At 42.3% G+C, this 14,931-nt stretch overlaps 1 protein-coding gene across 1 annotated transcript; it reads left to right on the top strand.

The window, feature by feature from the left end:
• The first annotated feature begins 346 nt into the window (after positions 1 to 346).
• LOC149078064 (insulin-like growth factor-binding protein-related protein 1) lies at positions 347 to 14,729 on the top strand. Its single transcript, XM_089241654.1, has 5 exons — positions 347 to 681; positions 6,802 to 7,022; positions 13,549 to 13,692; positions 14,030 to 14,206; positions 14,297 to 14,729. The coding sequence occupies exons 1-5, from the start codon at positions 461 to 463 to the stop codon at positions 14,317 to 14,319; spliced, it is 786 nt and encodes a 261-aa protein (XP_089097780.1). The 5' UTR covers positions 347 to 460; the 3' UTR covers positions 14,320 to 14,729.
• The last annotated feature ends 202 nt before the right edge of the window (positions 14,730 to 14,931 follow it).

Raw genomic sequence — 14,931 nt, 5'->3', positions numbered from 1 at the left:
GACGTCATTTCAACTTTTTCCGGGGGGGCAAAGCACATGTACTCAATGTATGTATATATTTGTTTATATATATATACACACCATTTTTAGTGTATGCCCCCCCCCCCGCCTCCCCCCTAAATGACGGGCCTGCACTTGAGAGAAACACGGCTTATGTACAGATTACTTAAGCAGCCCCCCCCCCTAATATATCTCAGTACTCCATAAATAAAAAGTGTAAAATAAAAATGTAGCCAAGAAAGAATTTTGGCGCTGATTGTTATCGCCAAGAAAGTTCCAAACGCACGGCAACCATGTAATGATGCTCCACTAAAACGTCAAGATTAAAAAAAAAAAGACGGAGGAGGAGGAATTTTCTGGGTGTTGGCGAGAGACGACGAGTTTTTTTTTTTTCTCGCGAGGCAATTTTCTTTCGCGGTGTCTTTTAATAATTTACTGGTAAATAAATACCGATTGGAAGATGGACAAATCGCTGCTGCTGACCGTTTCGGTCAGTATCATCTTGGTATGTACGTGCCTGGCGAAATCCGACGACGATTGCGGCGAATGCGACGAGAAGAGTTGCCGACCTCCTGACAACTGCTTGGCGGGAATGGTCAAAGACAGATGCGGCTGCTGTTACATCTGCGGCCGCCGGGAGAACGAACCCTGCGATGACGAAGAGCTTCCACTGCCTTACAGGTACTTATTATTGTTATTTTTTCTTTGGTCATGATCGAACCAGGGCCACCCATGGCCGGAATTCTGGGGGCTTCACAGGGCTCCAGCCCTGGGACCCGGAGCAGTTAACATAATTTTTTTGTTTTATCATGCTATAAATTCAGTATAAAAGGACTCTTGGAAAGTTTTGGCTTTGCGGGACCCCGTCAAAGATCTCAAGCCTATGGGACGTGCTCCAAGATGTGGAGGCCATGGGACCGCACTAACCAGACGTCTTAAGAAGTGGCGTATTTACAGGAGGGGGGAAGGGAGGGCTTGGTGGGCTACAGCCCAGGGCGGCAAATCTGGGGAGTGACTGGCCAAGAAAATGAGTAGAATGGGAAAAGTGTGGCAAAAATTTGTATAACCCTCAATAAATCCACCTCTGCCCAGACAGCTAGGGACTAGGTCAGTGAGTGATCAAAAAAGTGACCTAGAGAATTTGCAAGCACTTGAGCGAGCAAAAAAAATGACGTACAAAGCGATGAACCAGGTCAGTGAGTGACGTAGAGCGTGTGTATGCAAGCATGTGAATACCCAAAAAGAGTGATCTAGGAGCACGTGTAAATGTGTACATGATCAAATGAGTGACCAAAAGCAAGGAACCATGTCAGTGAGCAACCAAAACAGTTACCTACAGCATATGCAAGCATGTGAGTGACCAAAAACTGAGCAAGCACGTGAGCGACCGAAACAGTGAGCAAGCACGTGAATCACCAAAACATTGTGCACGCATGCGAATACCCAAAGGAGTGATCAAGTTTATGCAAGCTTGTAAATTACCAAAAGAATGGCCAAGAGCATGTGTAGAGTGTGAATGATGAGTCACTCTATGGGTCTTTTTTTTGATACCCGGTTTTTTTTTAAACTTCTCAAATATGTTATTTAAGTAACCAGTTATCATATATATTAGGGGTGGCCAAAAGCTGCCCCGTTAAGTGATTTTACGCGGCCCGCAACAAAGTAGAAGTACCGTGAAAAAATTAAATTTGTGATCATTATTTGAACTATCGGTTCCTACAGCAGATCACTTGATTAACAAACTTCTTATGTCTAGTTAAGAAATTAATTTAATAACTAACTAATTAATTCAATTAATAATGGAGCGGCTTATACACCGAAGTTGCACCACTGATGCGGCCCGCGACGCTATGGCTGACCATTATGTTGGCCCGCGAACAGAAAGAAGTCGGCCGCCCCTGATATATACATACAGTATCATCATCAAAAGAGTGACCGATAAAGCAACGAAACATGTCAGTGAGCAACCATGTCAGTGATCTAGAGCGTGTGCATGCATGTGAGTGACCAATACAGTGGGCAAGTATGTGAATGACTGAAAGAGTGACTTAAAAATTGTCTGAGCATGAGAGTGACCAAAAATGAGTGACAGAACGAGTGTCTGAGCATGGGAGTGACCAAAAAAGAGTGACATAAAGAGTGTCTGAGTATGGGAGGGACCTAAAGAGAGTGACATAAAGAGTGTCTGAGCATGGGAGTGATCAAAAAAGAGTGATAGAAAGAGTATCTGAGCAGGGGAGTGACATAAAGAGTGTTTAAGCATGGGAGGAACCAAAAAAGAGTGACATAAAGAGTGTCTGAGTATGGGAGTGACCAAAAGAGAGTGACATAAAGAGTGTCTGAGTATGGGAGTGACCAAAAAAGAGTGACATAAAGAGTGTCTGAGTATGGGAGGGACCAAAAAAGAGTGACATAAGGAGTGTCTGAGCATGGGAGGAACCAAAAAAGAGTGACATAAAGAGTGTCTGAGCAGGGGAGTGACCAAAAATGAGTGACAGAACGAGTGTCTGAGCATGGGAGTGACCAAAAAAGAGTGACATAAAGAGTGTCTGAGTATGGGAGGGACCAAAAGAGAGTGACATAAAGAGTGTCTGAGCATGGGAGTGATCAAAAAAGAGTGATAGAAAGAGTATCTGAGCAGGGGAGTGATAATAAAGAGTGTTTAAGCATGGGAGGAACCAAAAAAGAGTGACATAAAGAGTGTCTGAGTATGGGAGGGACCAAAAAAGAGTGACATAAGGAGTGTCTGAGCATGGGAGGAACCAAAAAAGAGTGACATAAAGAGTGTCTGAGCAGGGGAGTGACCAAAAATGAGTGACAGAACGAGTGTCTGAGCATGGGAGTGACCAAAAAAGAGTGACATAAAGAGTGTCTGAGTATGGCAGGGACCAAAAGAGAGTGACATAAAGAGTGTCTGAGCATGGGAGTGATCAAAAAAGAGTGATAGAAAGAGTATCTGAGCAGGGGAGTGATAATAAAGAGTGTTTAAGCATGGGAGGAACCAAAAAAGAGTGACATAAAGAGTGTCTGAGTATGGGAGTGACCAAAAGAGAGTGACATAAAGAGTGTCTGAGTATGGGAGTGACCAAAAAAGAGTGACATAAGGAGTGTCTGAGCATGGGAGGAACCAAAAAAGAGTGACATAAAGAGTGTCTGAGCAGGGGAGTGACCAAAAAAAGAGTGACAGAGACGCAGGAGTGGGGAGAGGCCGAGGCCAAACGAGGTTATATCGCAGGGTGGCGAATTCGATTAAAGAGTAGTCAAGAAAGTTTGATTAAAGTGGGAGAAATTAAAGCGGGCAAAATTCGTATAGCCCGCGGGCGGCAAAACCATAAATACCGCTGTGGCTCTCCTACCTTCTAATTCATTTACGACTGACGTTGCATTTGCGCAACCCTTTGCTTCAAATTTCTTTTTTTCAATCAATTTTCATAAATAAATTTTGTACGTGAAATCAACATTTTTTTTTTTTGAATTAACAGATCTAAAGACAGTGGCGTAGTATTTTTAAAACATTGTTAAATTTTTTATGACTGTTCAAAAATGGAAATTTCTGGAAATTTTATCGATTTTCGATCTGGAATTTTTCGTTTTTTTTGCGTGACCATCTCAACGAAAAAGTAAATTTTCTAAAAAATATGGGGGAAAAAATTTTTTTGTACTTAAATTTCTTTTGTCACGTGATGATTAAGGTTTTCCAAAAAAAAATCATAATTACTTTAATTTAACTCATTTTTGACCTCTCCTCAAATTCATGACCAAATTGCACAATTTTTTTCTATATATATGATAACTGGTTACACTTGAATAACATATTTGAGAAATTTCAAAAAAAAAAAAAATTGAATATCAGTTTAGCATGTGTTTCTTTGTAATTAATGTAAATTTACAATTAGTAAACCTTCTAATTAATATAAATTAATCAACTTAATTCAATTAAAATAATTGGTGATTATGATATTGGGAAATCTTGTGTATTATGTGACAAAAAAAAGAAATTAAGAAAAATATTTTATTTCTGTTCATAGTCTAGTCACGGGGGGGGGGGGGGAATTTCCAGATCACAAATCAGGTTAAAATTTCCCAAAAATTTCATTTTTTAAAACAGAAATAAAAAATTGAACTTCTTTGTAAACAAATTTTAAAAAAATACTGCGGAACCAAATACAGTCAAACCTCGATAATGAGCCACTCTTGGGAGAGCAAAAATATGACTTGATAAGCGGAGTGACTCGTTAAACGGAGTAGGCCATAGCTGTGCCAGTTCCTGCCTGAGGATAATTGGGACTTCCAAAGAGTGATCCGGTAAGCGGAGTGACGTGTTAACCGGGTGACGCATTAACGAGGTTTAACTGTACTCATTGACCTCTTTTAATTTCTAAAAAATGTTGATAAGGAATTGATTCAAAATAAGGGAAAAATCGCTTAGTTCATAAAATGACGTAAAAGATTCGAGATCCATTCGTAAATACCGGGGGTTATAAGTTTTAAATGATATTAAATTTTCATATTAAATTTGTAAAACTTAAATTTGAATAAGATTAAGCCGATAAAAATCTCTTTTTTTCATAATTTTATAAACTGAGCATTTCTCTTTATATCTTGAATCATTTTTTTTATTCATTAAATACATTCATTTCATGCAATTTTACCATGAGTGCAAGCTGCTTTTAATGTTTTTTAATTTTTGGAAATTTACAAAAAATTAAGTGTTGGTGGTACGTGAAATTTTGTGCTGGCATAGGATAGTGTATGCAATTGAATATACGTGGTAAAAATGTGAAATAAATCAATGGATGAATGATAATTTTAATGATATTTCCATATAAGAAAGTGTTTCCATAATTTCGTTTGCGCGACACTGTAAATTCGAGTAATTTTCATGCAAATTTTTGTATGAAATGAATATTTTCGGGAATTAAAAGGTTTAATGACTTTTGAAAATGAAATTTTCTGAAATTTTATCCCAAAAGTGTTTTGTTTTTCCCAAATCTTTTTCTCGCAAGTTGCATGACACATTTCCCAAAATCATAATTTTACTAATTATATTTATTAAATTAAGTTAATGTAATTGGGAAGTTACATTAAAATTGCAAAGAAAAACCCTGCTCGTATTTTCCCGAAACCTCTCAAATATGTTATTCAATTGACCAGCCGGGATTTAAAAAACTGCTCAATTTTTTCAAGAATTAGTTAAGTGGTCAAAAACGGGTAAATACGTTATTTCGGGGGCCCCCCCTTAACACCGATTTTATATATTCTGTGGGAGATGGGAATCGGACATCCAGAAATTCATGTATTATTACAGAATGTACAGGAATGCTGAAAAATAGCCATACCAAAAAAAAAATTGAGACACAATTACATGTAAATTAACAGAAACACCAACAAATATCCTGGAAGGCTCATGCTGATCCCTTGGGAATACGTGAGGATCATGTTGTAACAAAAATGATAATGGAAAATTTCGACCGCATTACGACCGAATGGAAGGAATTGTATGAGAAATACGGTCACACACACACACACACATACACATACAAAAATCCCGTTTTAACGAATGCCGTTACAACAAAAATCTCGTTTTAACGAACACTTTTCGAATCCCTATAGATACGTTTGCATAGGAACAATGCAATACCCTAGAATTACTTAATAATGAATTTCGTTATGAAGAAGTGATTTCTCCGGTCTCCTGGAATTCGTTATAACGGGGTTCGACTGTGTTCGAAATTCAGAAAAAATTTACGAAAGAAATGATTTTTTAAAATTGGTGTAAGAAGTAATTATCAAAAGAAATAATTCCCGAATCGGTGAAGTAAATTATGTATTCCAGTCATCGAAGTCATCGAAGAAATAATTTCAGAATCGGTGAAAGCTTTCAACAATTTTAAGGCTTCTCTTTTTTTCATTTGGGGCTCTGGGCTTTTTTTGCCCAACCATTGATATGCCGTTGACCAGGGCCACAACTAGAAACAAAAATCCATTTCTTCATCCGGGCCGAAAAATCGATGCTTATACTGCTGCCTCCTGTGATTTTGAATTCCGACGCCCGTCAGAGATTTCATCCCGGCTCCAATATGTGGAGGCCATGCTGTAACGACATTTCCCCCACACACAATGGATAAGACGGTTTTTTACAGGGCCTTTGTGTGCATGGCAATGTGAAAATGTGCAATTTATGATGAGACTTCTAATCATCGCCCCCACATCATGGCTTCTAGGCTAGGTACTTTGGTGGCCCCCACTATAGGGAATTTATAGTATGAAAAACAAAAAATGTGATAAGAGATTACCGTCCTAGGCTGGAGCCCTGTCATCCCTTGTGGGGAAGGGGGGACGACATGCTTCTAATGTCTTTTTTGAAGGCACCTTTGTTGTCGCGGTCCTTTAAAATTCTAACTAAATATTTATAATGAAATTTTGGTAATTAGTTTTTCCCAAGTTCTGTAATTACGCTTTTTATAATTATTTCTTCTTTATTAAGTTTACGTATTCTTGAATCACCTTCTTAACCCAGGGCCGTCCCAACAGCATCATGGGCCCTCGGCAAAGCGGCGCGATCGTACGGTGGTGCGGAACCACTGTCTGGAGGCGGGGGGGGGGAACCTTCTAGAATGTTCCCACCAATCACATCCTTTTCCGATAAACCGAAACCGGTATCAACTCTCGTTACCAACAGGAGATTGCGATAAAGAATTGCGCCATCTATCATCTATAGTTCGTAACAATACCCGCGCGTTAAGACGACACTGTTTGTATCATTTACGAATGCAATTTTTTTTTTTTAATTCAACGCAGGAACAAAAATGGTCGCTGTGGTGAGAATCTCAGATGCGAACCGAGGACAGATTTGGCTCCCGGGGACCCGACATCGAGTTCGACCCAATGCGTTTGCCTCAGAAAAGATGCCCTGTGTGGAAGCGACGGCGTCACCTACGACAACGAGTGCCAGTTGACGGAGGCGAGATACAAGAGACGAGATGGGCTCGCAGCGATGCACAGGGGGCCCTGCAAATCAGGTAGACTAAAATTATCTCACTGAACTGAAATAATCTTTCTATTGATTTTTCTTACGTAAACTTCATGTAATCAACTTTCGTTGACCCTTCCTTTCTACACCCCGCTCCCAGTTTTGTAGTATGTTATGGCCGATCGAATAAGCAGTAACGTCGCCTAACTAGGCCACAGTTCTGTGATATGCTATAGCCTATCGAATAAGTAGTTACAGCACTTGATAGGTCGTTATTCCGTAGTATGCTAGAGCCGATCGAGAATAAGCATTTACAGCGCCTAAATAGGTCGAAGTTCTGTAGTATAATAGAGCCTATCGAATAAGCAATAACGTAGCCTAACCAGGCCACTACTTGTTCTGTAGTATGCTAGAGCCCACAAGCATAAGCAGTTACAGCGCTTAATAGGTTGCTGTTCCGTAGTATGCTCGAGTCCATCGAATAAGCATTCATTCATGCTCAACCTATTTTTTTCCATGCTGAACCTATGGCCTGGGGGCCAAATGTGGCCCCCGGTGTCCTCGGATGTAGCGATTAATAACAAAACCCCTCAACTGGACCACGAATGTTTACCAAATTCCTTCGTTGGCTCGCGGCACACCTCCAGTCCACGCAAGTGGCACTTGGTACATTTGAAATTACTTATTGGCTGCCGGCCCGTTTCCAGATCATTCGAGTGGCTCGCGACACAGTTAGGGATCACTCAAGCGGTCTGCGACACAATTACACTTCACTTAAGCGGCCCTTCTGCATTTTTATAGATCACTTAAGTGGCTCTTGGCACGTTCCCAGATCACTTAAATTGGCCACGACATTATTTCCAGATCACTCAAGCGGTCCATGGCACACTTTCAGATCACCTGAGCGACTCGCGGCACATTTCCAGGTGGGCCACGGTACACTTTCAGATCGCATAAATGACTTGCGGCACATTTCTGGATGACTTGAGTGACCCCAGGCACTCCTTCATATCACCTGAGTGGCTCGAGGAGCATTTCCAGTTTATTCAAGTGGCCCATGGCACGTTTACAAACCAATGAAGTGTCCCGCACTTTCCAAAAGGTTGAGCACACTTGATTTAAGCGGCATAGACGAGGTATCTAGTCTCTATAAAAACCTCTTATTTTAGCATTGACAAGCTAAGATATTTTGTCCAGTTGATTTCTTTCTCAATGGATCACTTTTTCCCCATACTCCAGGGGTGCACAACCTTTTAAGTCCGCGGGCCAGATATGCAGTGATTCTGCCTCTCGTGGACCAGAAACTTGCATATGTATGGGGTGACCTTATGACCCGTATTTTACGGGACATTCCCCTATATAATTTTGGTCGTCCCAACTTTTTCATAAAATGTCTCGTTTTTTCTCTCATTTTCAACGAGGCTCAGTTAAATTTTTGAAATCAAGAATAGAGATTATCGGTTTTTGACAATTTTTTTTTGGCAGTAATTGGCAATTTCAAAGAAAAGAGAAAACTTAAAAAAAAGAAAAATTTTCACTCTCGCATAGAGATAAATTTTTTTTCCGATTTTTTGCGGTATCCAGTATGGATCCGGATTTACCCCATTTATATGAAGGAATTATGGTCAGCCCGGGTGTTTATCGCTTTGTACGCATTGACACTTTTGTACGGGAACACCTTTCGCGGGCCGGATGGAACCACTAGGCGGGCCCAGGCCGAAGATTGTGCAGCCGCGTGCTATTCACCTTTAGTTTGCATTAGCTGGAAATCGGAAGAAAGCCCACTTCGTTAAAATAGATATGGCATTTCGAAGGTGATTCAGTAGTTTCTGTTGTGCCGCTCCTAAAGGGTTGAAGAATAGATTCTCGTCTAAACCAAAGCTGAAGAGTTTCCCCCGCCATTTCTTTATTTTTAGCCGCGGCTTCTTCACGTCGTTGGCGAGAGCGGCCATTAAAAGAAATGACGCTTCTCGGGAAAAGTATATACAAACATTTCTTCTCTTTTTCCCTAAGCCCCAGATAGAGAAGGGAAGAAGAGAGACCATGTTTTTTGATCTTCCCGTTCTACTTGAGAAGATGGACTCTGAGACAAGATCTTGAAGGACGGAACTGAAATACAAGATCTTCCTGAGCTTTGACCTCAAGGGCTCTGAGAAAGGAACTCTCCTTGCTCTTATTTTCTTATTATTTTCCTTTCATGAATGAATAAATAAGCAAGAAAAAGATCGCGTTGCTGATTCAACATGGCGGAAAGAAAAGCCATGTTTATGTATATACACTCATTGCCATTAAAATTTGCGCACCAAGAAATAATTGTGGGATCGAAACGAAAGTTGGCCTGAAGGTACATGTCGGGCAGATATGCAAATGATTAGAAATGCAGAGTGATTGCGCATTGCGTAATGCCACTAGAGGGCGATGAACTTCGTTCTCCTTGGAGTATAAAACAGGTAAGCAGAGCTTGCTGGAGTGTATTTAATCGTTTGCAAAGGAAATGCTGAGGTAGACATGCCGTTACGCCGCCGTCGAAGACCATATGAGCAGTTGTCAGAGTTCGATAGGGGAAGAATCATCGGGATGATGGAAGCTGGGTGGTCAGCTCGGCGAGTAGCTCGTCAACTAGGCCGTTCTGATTTTACTGTGAGGAGGTGTTGGAACCAGTGGACAGAAGAGACGTCATTTACACGGCGACCAGGTTCAGGACTCCCTCGACAGACCAGTCGTCGAGAAGACCGTCACATCATCCGAAACGCACGCGTAGAGCCAACTGCCTCATTGGCCGCTATCCAGACACAGGCAGCAGCTTCACTACGGGCCCCTGTGTCTTCCCGAACCATCGCAAGGCGCCTGGCTGAAGGACATCTGGTATCGCGGCGCCCATTACTTGTGCTGCCAATGACACCCACCCACCAACGCCTCCGTTTGGAGTGGTGTCGAGCACGACGGGATTGGACTGCAACGGAATGGAACCAGGTCGTCTTCAGCGACGAATCGAGATTCAACTTGAGCAGTGACGACAATCGTGTTCGTGTGTGGAGGCCCCGTGGTGAACGCTTCAATCTTGCCTTCGCTTTACAGCGACACACCGCTCCCACTGCTGGTGTCATGGTATGGGGTGCCATTGCTTACGATACACGGTCACCCCTAATATTGATCCACGGCACAATGACAGCCCAGCGGTACGTCCATAACATCCTTCAGCCACATGTGTTGCCACTCATGGCAGGGCTCCCAGGAGCCAATTTTCAACAAGACAATGCTAGGCCACGCACAGCAAGGATGTCACAAGACTGCCTCCGCCACATTACCACCCTTCCCTGGCCTGCTCTATTCCCAGATTTGTCACCAATCGAGTATATCTGGGATCATTTGGGACGGCAAGTTGGACACCCTACGAGGTTGGTCGAACTAGAGGCGCATTTACAGCAACTGTGGAACGAGATGTCTCAGGACATCATACGGAACTTGTATGCCTCAATGCCCGCTCGTATCGCATCGAGCATTCGCGCTAGAGGGGGTCCAACAGAGTACTAAAACTTCTTTTTCTGCAATAAATGATCCTTTTTCTTGTATTTTCTAATCACTTACTTATATCAACGTAGTACTTACATGTGTAAAATTTCGTTTCATTTTGACGACTTCTTCTGGGTGATGAAATTTTTATGGCAATGAGTGTACATATATACTCGTATTTTGATCAAAAAATACTATTCGATTTTGAAGCCTCTCTATTACGTAGATATAAGTTTGCTTGTTTAGAGCAGCTTTTCTTAAGCTTTTTGCCCGTGGCCCCCTTTGAAGCATATTTTTTTCCCCGTGGCTCCCCTGTCTTACCCAGAGTCTTCGACCCTCATCTAGAAACAAGATCCTTTATACGTATTGAATTGATTTTTTTCAGTGAATTTATACTGAATGAAAATTTTGCAAAGAGGATTGGTCCCCACAGACCCACTGGCCTAGAATTTATTGAGCTCCCCGCTAATCCGAGTTCTATTAAGGACCGTCTAAACATCATGGGGCCCCCTAGGCAAAGTGATGCTATGGTAGTCCCATACTTAGCCGGAAATAAACAGCCTACATATTTCCTACTTATTTTCAAAATTTATTGTACTATACAAAATATCATAAGGAGGGGTCACTTATGGACATGAGACCCCCCCGGGCATGACCCCCTCACGAGAGTGAGACTGACAGAGCTGCAGCCCAGGGTCTGATATGGTTTTCATGATTTTTTGTTTTTAACACTAAATTTAATATAGAGGAGGGGTCTGTGAAAAATCTAGCCGGGTGGCCTGCGAAAAACCCCATCCTAGGGAACCTACTGCAAAATTTAGGCGGTGAGGCCCGGGTGGGTCCATGCCCTAAGACGGCCCTGGTTTTGTTGGATTCTTTAAGTGTATAGTCACTAATATAAAAGCATTATTTCTTCACACCTTAATTTTTCTTCTCAGCTCTCTGCAGCTCTCAAAACCACCTGTCATGGCCCCTTTCTAAATATTCTTCCGTGGCCCCCTTGAAGTATCCCAGTAATACTGGGGGGCATGGCCCCCGGTTGAGAACCACTGGTTTAGAGCATAGTTTCCCAAACTTTCTGTTCCATCGCCCCCCTTCTTCAGAAAATTCTCTCTCTCATCGCCTCCCAAGTCAAGCGAACCTATAGAATCCCGTTACACCCGTGGCTTCTACCGTCCCCCTGGACCAATCTATCGCCCCCCCAGGGGGCGATATTGCCCACGTTGGGAAACACTGGTTTAGAGCATTCTCTGGGGGGATGGTGCCAGAATTCGTGCACGTGACGTGTTATACAGAGAAGACTCAACTATTCTGTGATAAACTTATCGTTGTTGGGGACGGGGGGGGGGGGGCACACACTATACTTATTTTGGTAGATGCTCATCATTTATTAAGAGATCCATATTATTTTCCAAGAAATTGTTGCAATTTGGTACCATGATGTTCTCCAGAAGTTTGTGGTACCTCAGCTGCAACAAACACGGTACATAGAGGCTCACTTGCACATTGAGCCCAGTTCCATTCTACTGCAGGATACCAGGTTAGGAGTCGTTTAAGTATTACTTCAGCATCGGGGGGGGGGGGGGGTTTCGGATTTGCTGACTTTCGATGACAAGGGGGGGGGAGGGGGGTTTGAAGGTTGTTTATGTCATCAACTACCCCCTTTTGAAGATATGAAATATTCTAAGCTGCTGACAGGGGGGGGGGATCAGTGTTTTGCTGACTTTTGATGACGGGGGGGGGGGGTCAAAAATGGCTGAAAATCTGCTTACGTAATACTTGAATGGCCCCTTACTGCCGTTGAGTGATATGGTCAAATTCAACCAGGTTCCACCTGAGGGGCCCCCGTTAATCTGAACACCCCAGGAAAAACTGTATGGGAAAAGAAAGGGGGGGGGGTGATGGGAAACACTCTGATATCAAGCTCCGTCAGCACTCGCCGTACTACGCGATGCCGAGCCGCTCAAAAAAATGTGTTTTTTTTCATGGAAATCACCTCAGTCACACTTCAAAAACAGGCGACTCGGAGAGGCGTAGCGCTAGGGGTGTGGAATGGCTAGAAACCATGAGGAACCCCCCCCCCCCAGGCCCTACATAAGCTTGCAATTTATGTTGATTGCATTGAAATCATATTCTTGCGTTCCTTCGAACGAAGTAACTCAAGTTTTGCCGATACTTCCAAACGGCCCTGACCCATGCGTGTTTACACCCGCCCGGTTCAGAACGTATCTGCTTTCGATGCTTGTTAAAAGCAGCGACGTCCTAACGTTGGGAGCCAAGACGCGAAGGCCTTGACATGCTTGCACATGTCTGTCTCTATTTTTGTTGCACATTGACCTGGTCCCTTGTTCTCTTGGTCCCTCTTTTCGTGGTTACACACTCTCTAGATTCCTGATTTGGTCATTCACATGCTACCACACGTTACTCGTGCAGCCCCCAGAAAATCAAAAAATGGGAACATTAATTAAAAATAATTTTGTAAAAAAAAAAGTTAAATACCTTTTTAAATGCTATTTTAACCAATTTGCGTTAATTTAGATGCTTTTTGAAGGTTAGTAACTCAAAACTCCCCCCCCTCTATAGTCCCCCCCTTTCCCTCCAAACCTTTTGTGCCCACTCGAACGGTCGTTCTTGCGTACGCCCTGGATCAGTCACTCTTTTGGTCGCTTATACCGAGCTGCTCTCGCGCTCACTGAATCACTTTTTTTTTCACTCGAAATGATTGAAAACTCCCTGTGTCAGTCACTCGTCTAGTCTTTCCCTCTCTAGGCAGAATTGAATCTATGGTTTTAAAGCCTGTTGTAAAAATTCCGCCCTTCCAATGAAACTGTTTTCTTGATCACAAATCCTCAAATTTTTCATTGAAACACAGTCCTCAAATTTGTCACCCTAGACTGTAGCCCGCCAATAGCCCCCCCCCCCCCGTAAATATGCCTCCGCTTGCGAAGACTACCCTAGTTGCAAGAAATTATTAGATCTCTAACTCTCGCAACACTAACAACGATCGGTAACTAACTGAAAACACATGCTGTAAATTATTTTCTATTTTATAATTTTGCCAGCTCCGAAAATCGTCAGCCCACCAGAAGACGTATCCAACAAGACTGGTGGTCACGTGGCGATGTCGTGCGAGGCCGTGGGATGGCCGATACCTACCATCGAGTGGAGGATGGACAGAGGAAGTGGGGACAGCATCCCTCTCCCAAGTAAGTTTTTGAACTTTTAAGCATAGAAAATTGATTACGGAAACAAAGACCACATCAGAATAATGGCTGTTTAAGTCATGGCTTCCCAAACTTTTTTGTTCCATCGCCTCCCTTCATCAGCAATTTTTTTCCTCTCATTGCCCCCAACTCAAGTGAACTCATAGGATCCTGTGTTAAGCCCGTAGCTACTATCGCCCCCCTCCCTCCCTGGACCATTCTATAGGCCACCAGGTGGGCGATATTGGGCACTTTGGGAAACACTGGTTTAAGTTGTCATTGTGTGTTCTCGAGTGTTAAGTCCCTTTTCAGACAATAGGTCTTTTGTTTCTCTTATCAGGTGATGACGACAAGATTGCTGTACAAGCCCGTGGTGGCCCAGGTAAATACGAGGTGACAGGTTGGCTGCAGTTGCTGTCACTGTCCAGAGAGGACGAAGCCATCTACTACTGCATCGCCAGAAACGAAGAAGGGGAAGCCTCGGCTTCTGCGAGGGTTTACATCGTGGGAAGTCTAGGTGAGGATCAAATTCATTAACACCTCGAATCGATTTTTCCATTTTTATTTATCAAATTCTAATTTAATGACTAATTTTCTTCCGTTCCAGACATACACAGCAATGACCTGTAAAACGTTGGTGAGTCATCAATGTTTAACTAGCAGCAATAAAAAAAAAAAGCTTCTAATATGTATGGTCCACGGAAGAAATTTTTGACACTTCTCAGATACGTGATAACTTTGCAACAGAGTTATGTAAGCGCGTGGACTGCTTGATGTTGCCTTATAATGTTCTCAAACATGATATGATGTGCCAAATTATTTGTGGGAAACTCTGAATACTTTTCTGTGCTGACAATCTTTTTTTTCATTTGCATTTATGTGTATGGTTCTTTTGAAATTGCCAAAATGTGACAGTCGGAGAGGCATTTTGCTAGATAAATATTATCTGAGTCAATATGTAAATGAGGAGCGATTTTATTGCAAAAGAATGTTTCTATCGCAGATGTTACTTGTTTGATCGCAATAAATTATTGTTTGAAGTTGTTTCGTTCTCTTCATTTGCTTGATAAATACGGGGCTGGACAAATCTTCAAAAATTTACATGCTCGGTCGGGCATGTAATTATTATTATTATTTCATAATTATAATATTAGTTATGATTTTCCGCGTCGGAAGTCACCAAGCCACGATTTACCTTGCTTATACAGTGAAACCTGTCTAAGACAGACACTGTATGAGACG

This window comes from Pholcus phalangioides, unplaced genomic scaffold (assembly GCF_987345545.1).
Source record: "Pholcus phalangioides strain wild (caught in Gottingen) unplaced genomic scaffold, Ppha-v1.0 ptg000014l_1, whole genome shotgun sequence".
NCBI lineage: Eukaryota > Metazoa > Arthropoda > Arachnida > Araneae > Pholcidae > Pholcus > Pholcus phalangioides.
Note: the sequence above shows the minus strand (reverse complement) of the source record. Positions and strands in the feature narration are given on the sequence as shown.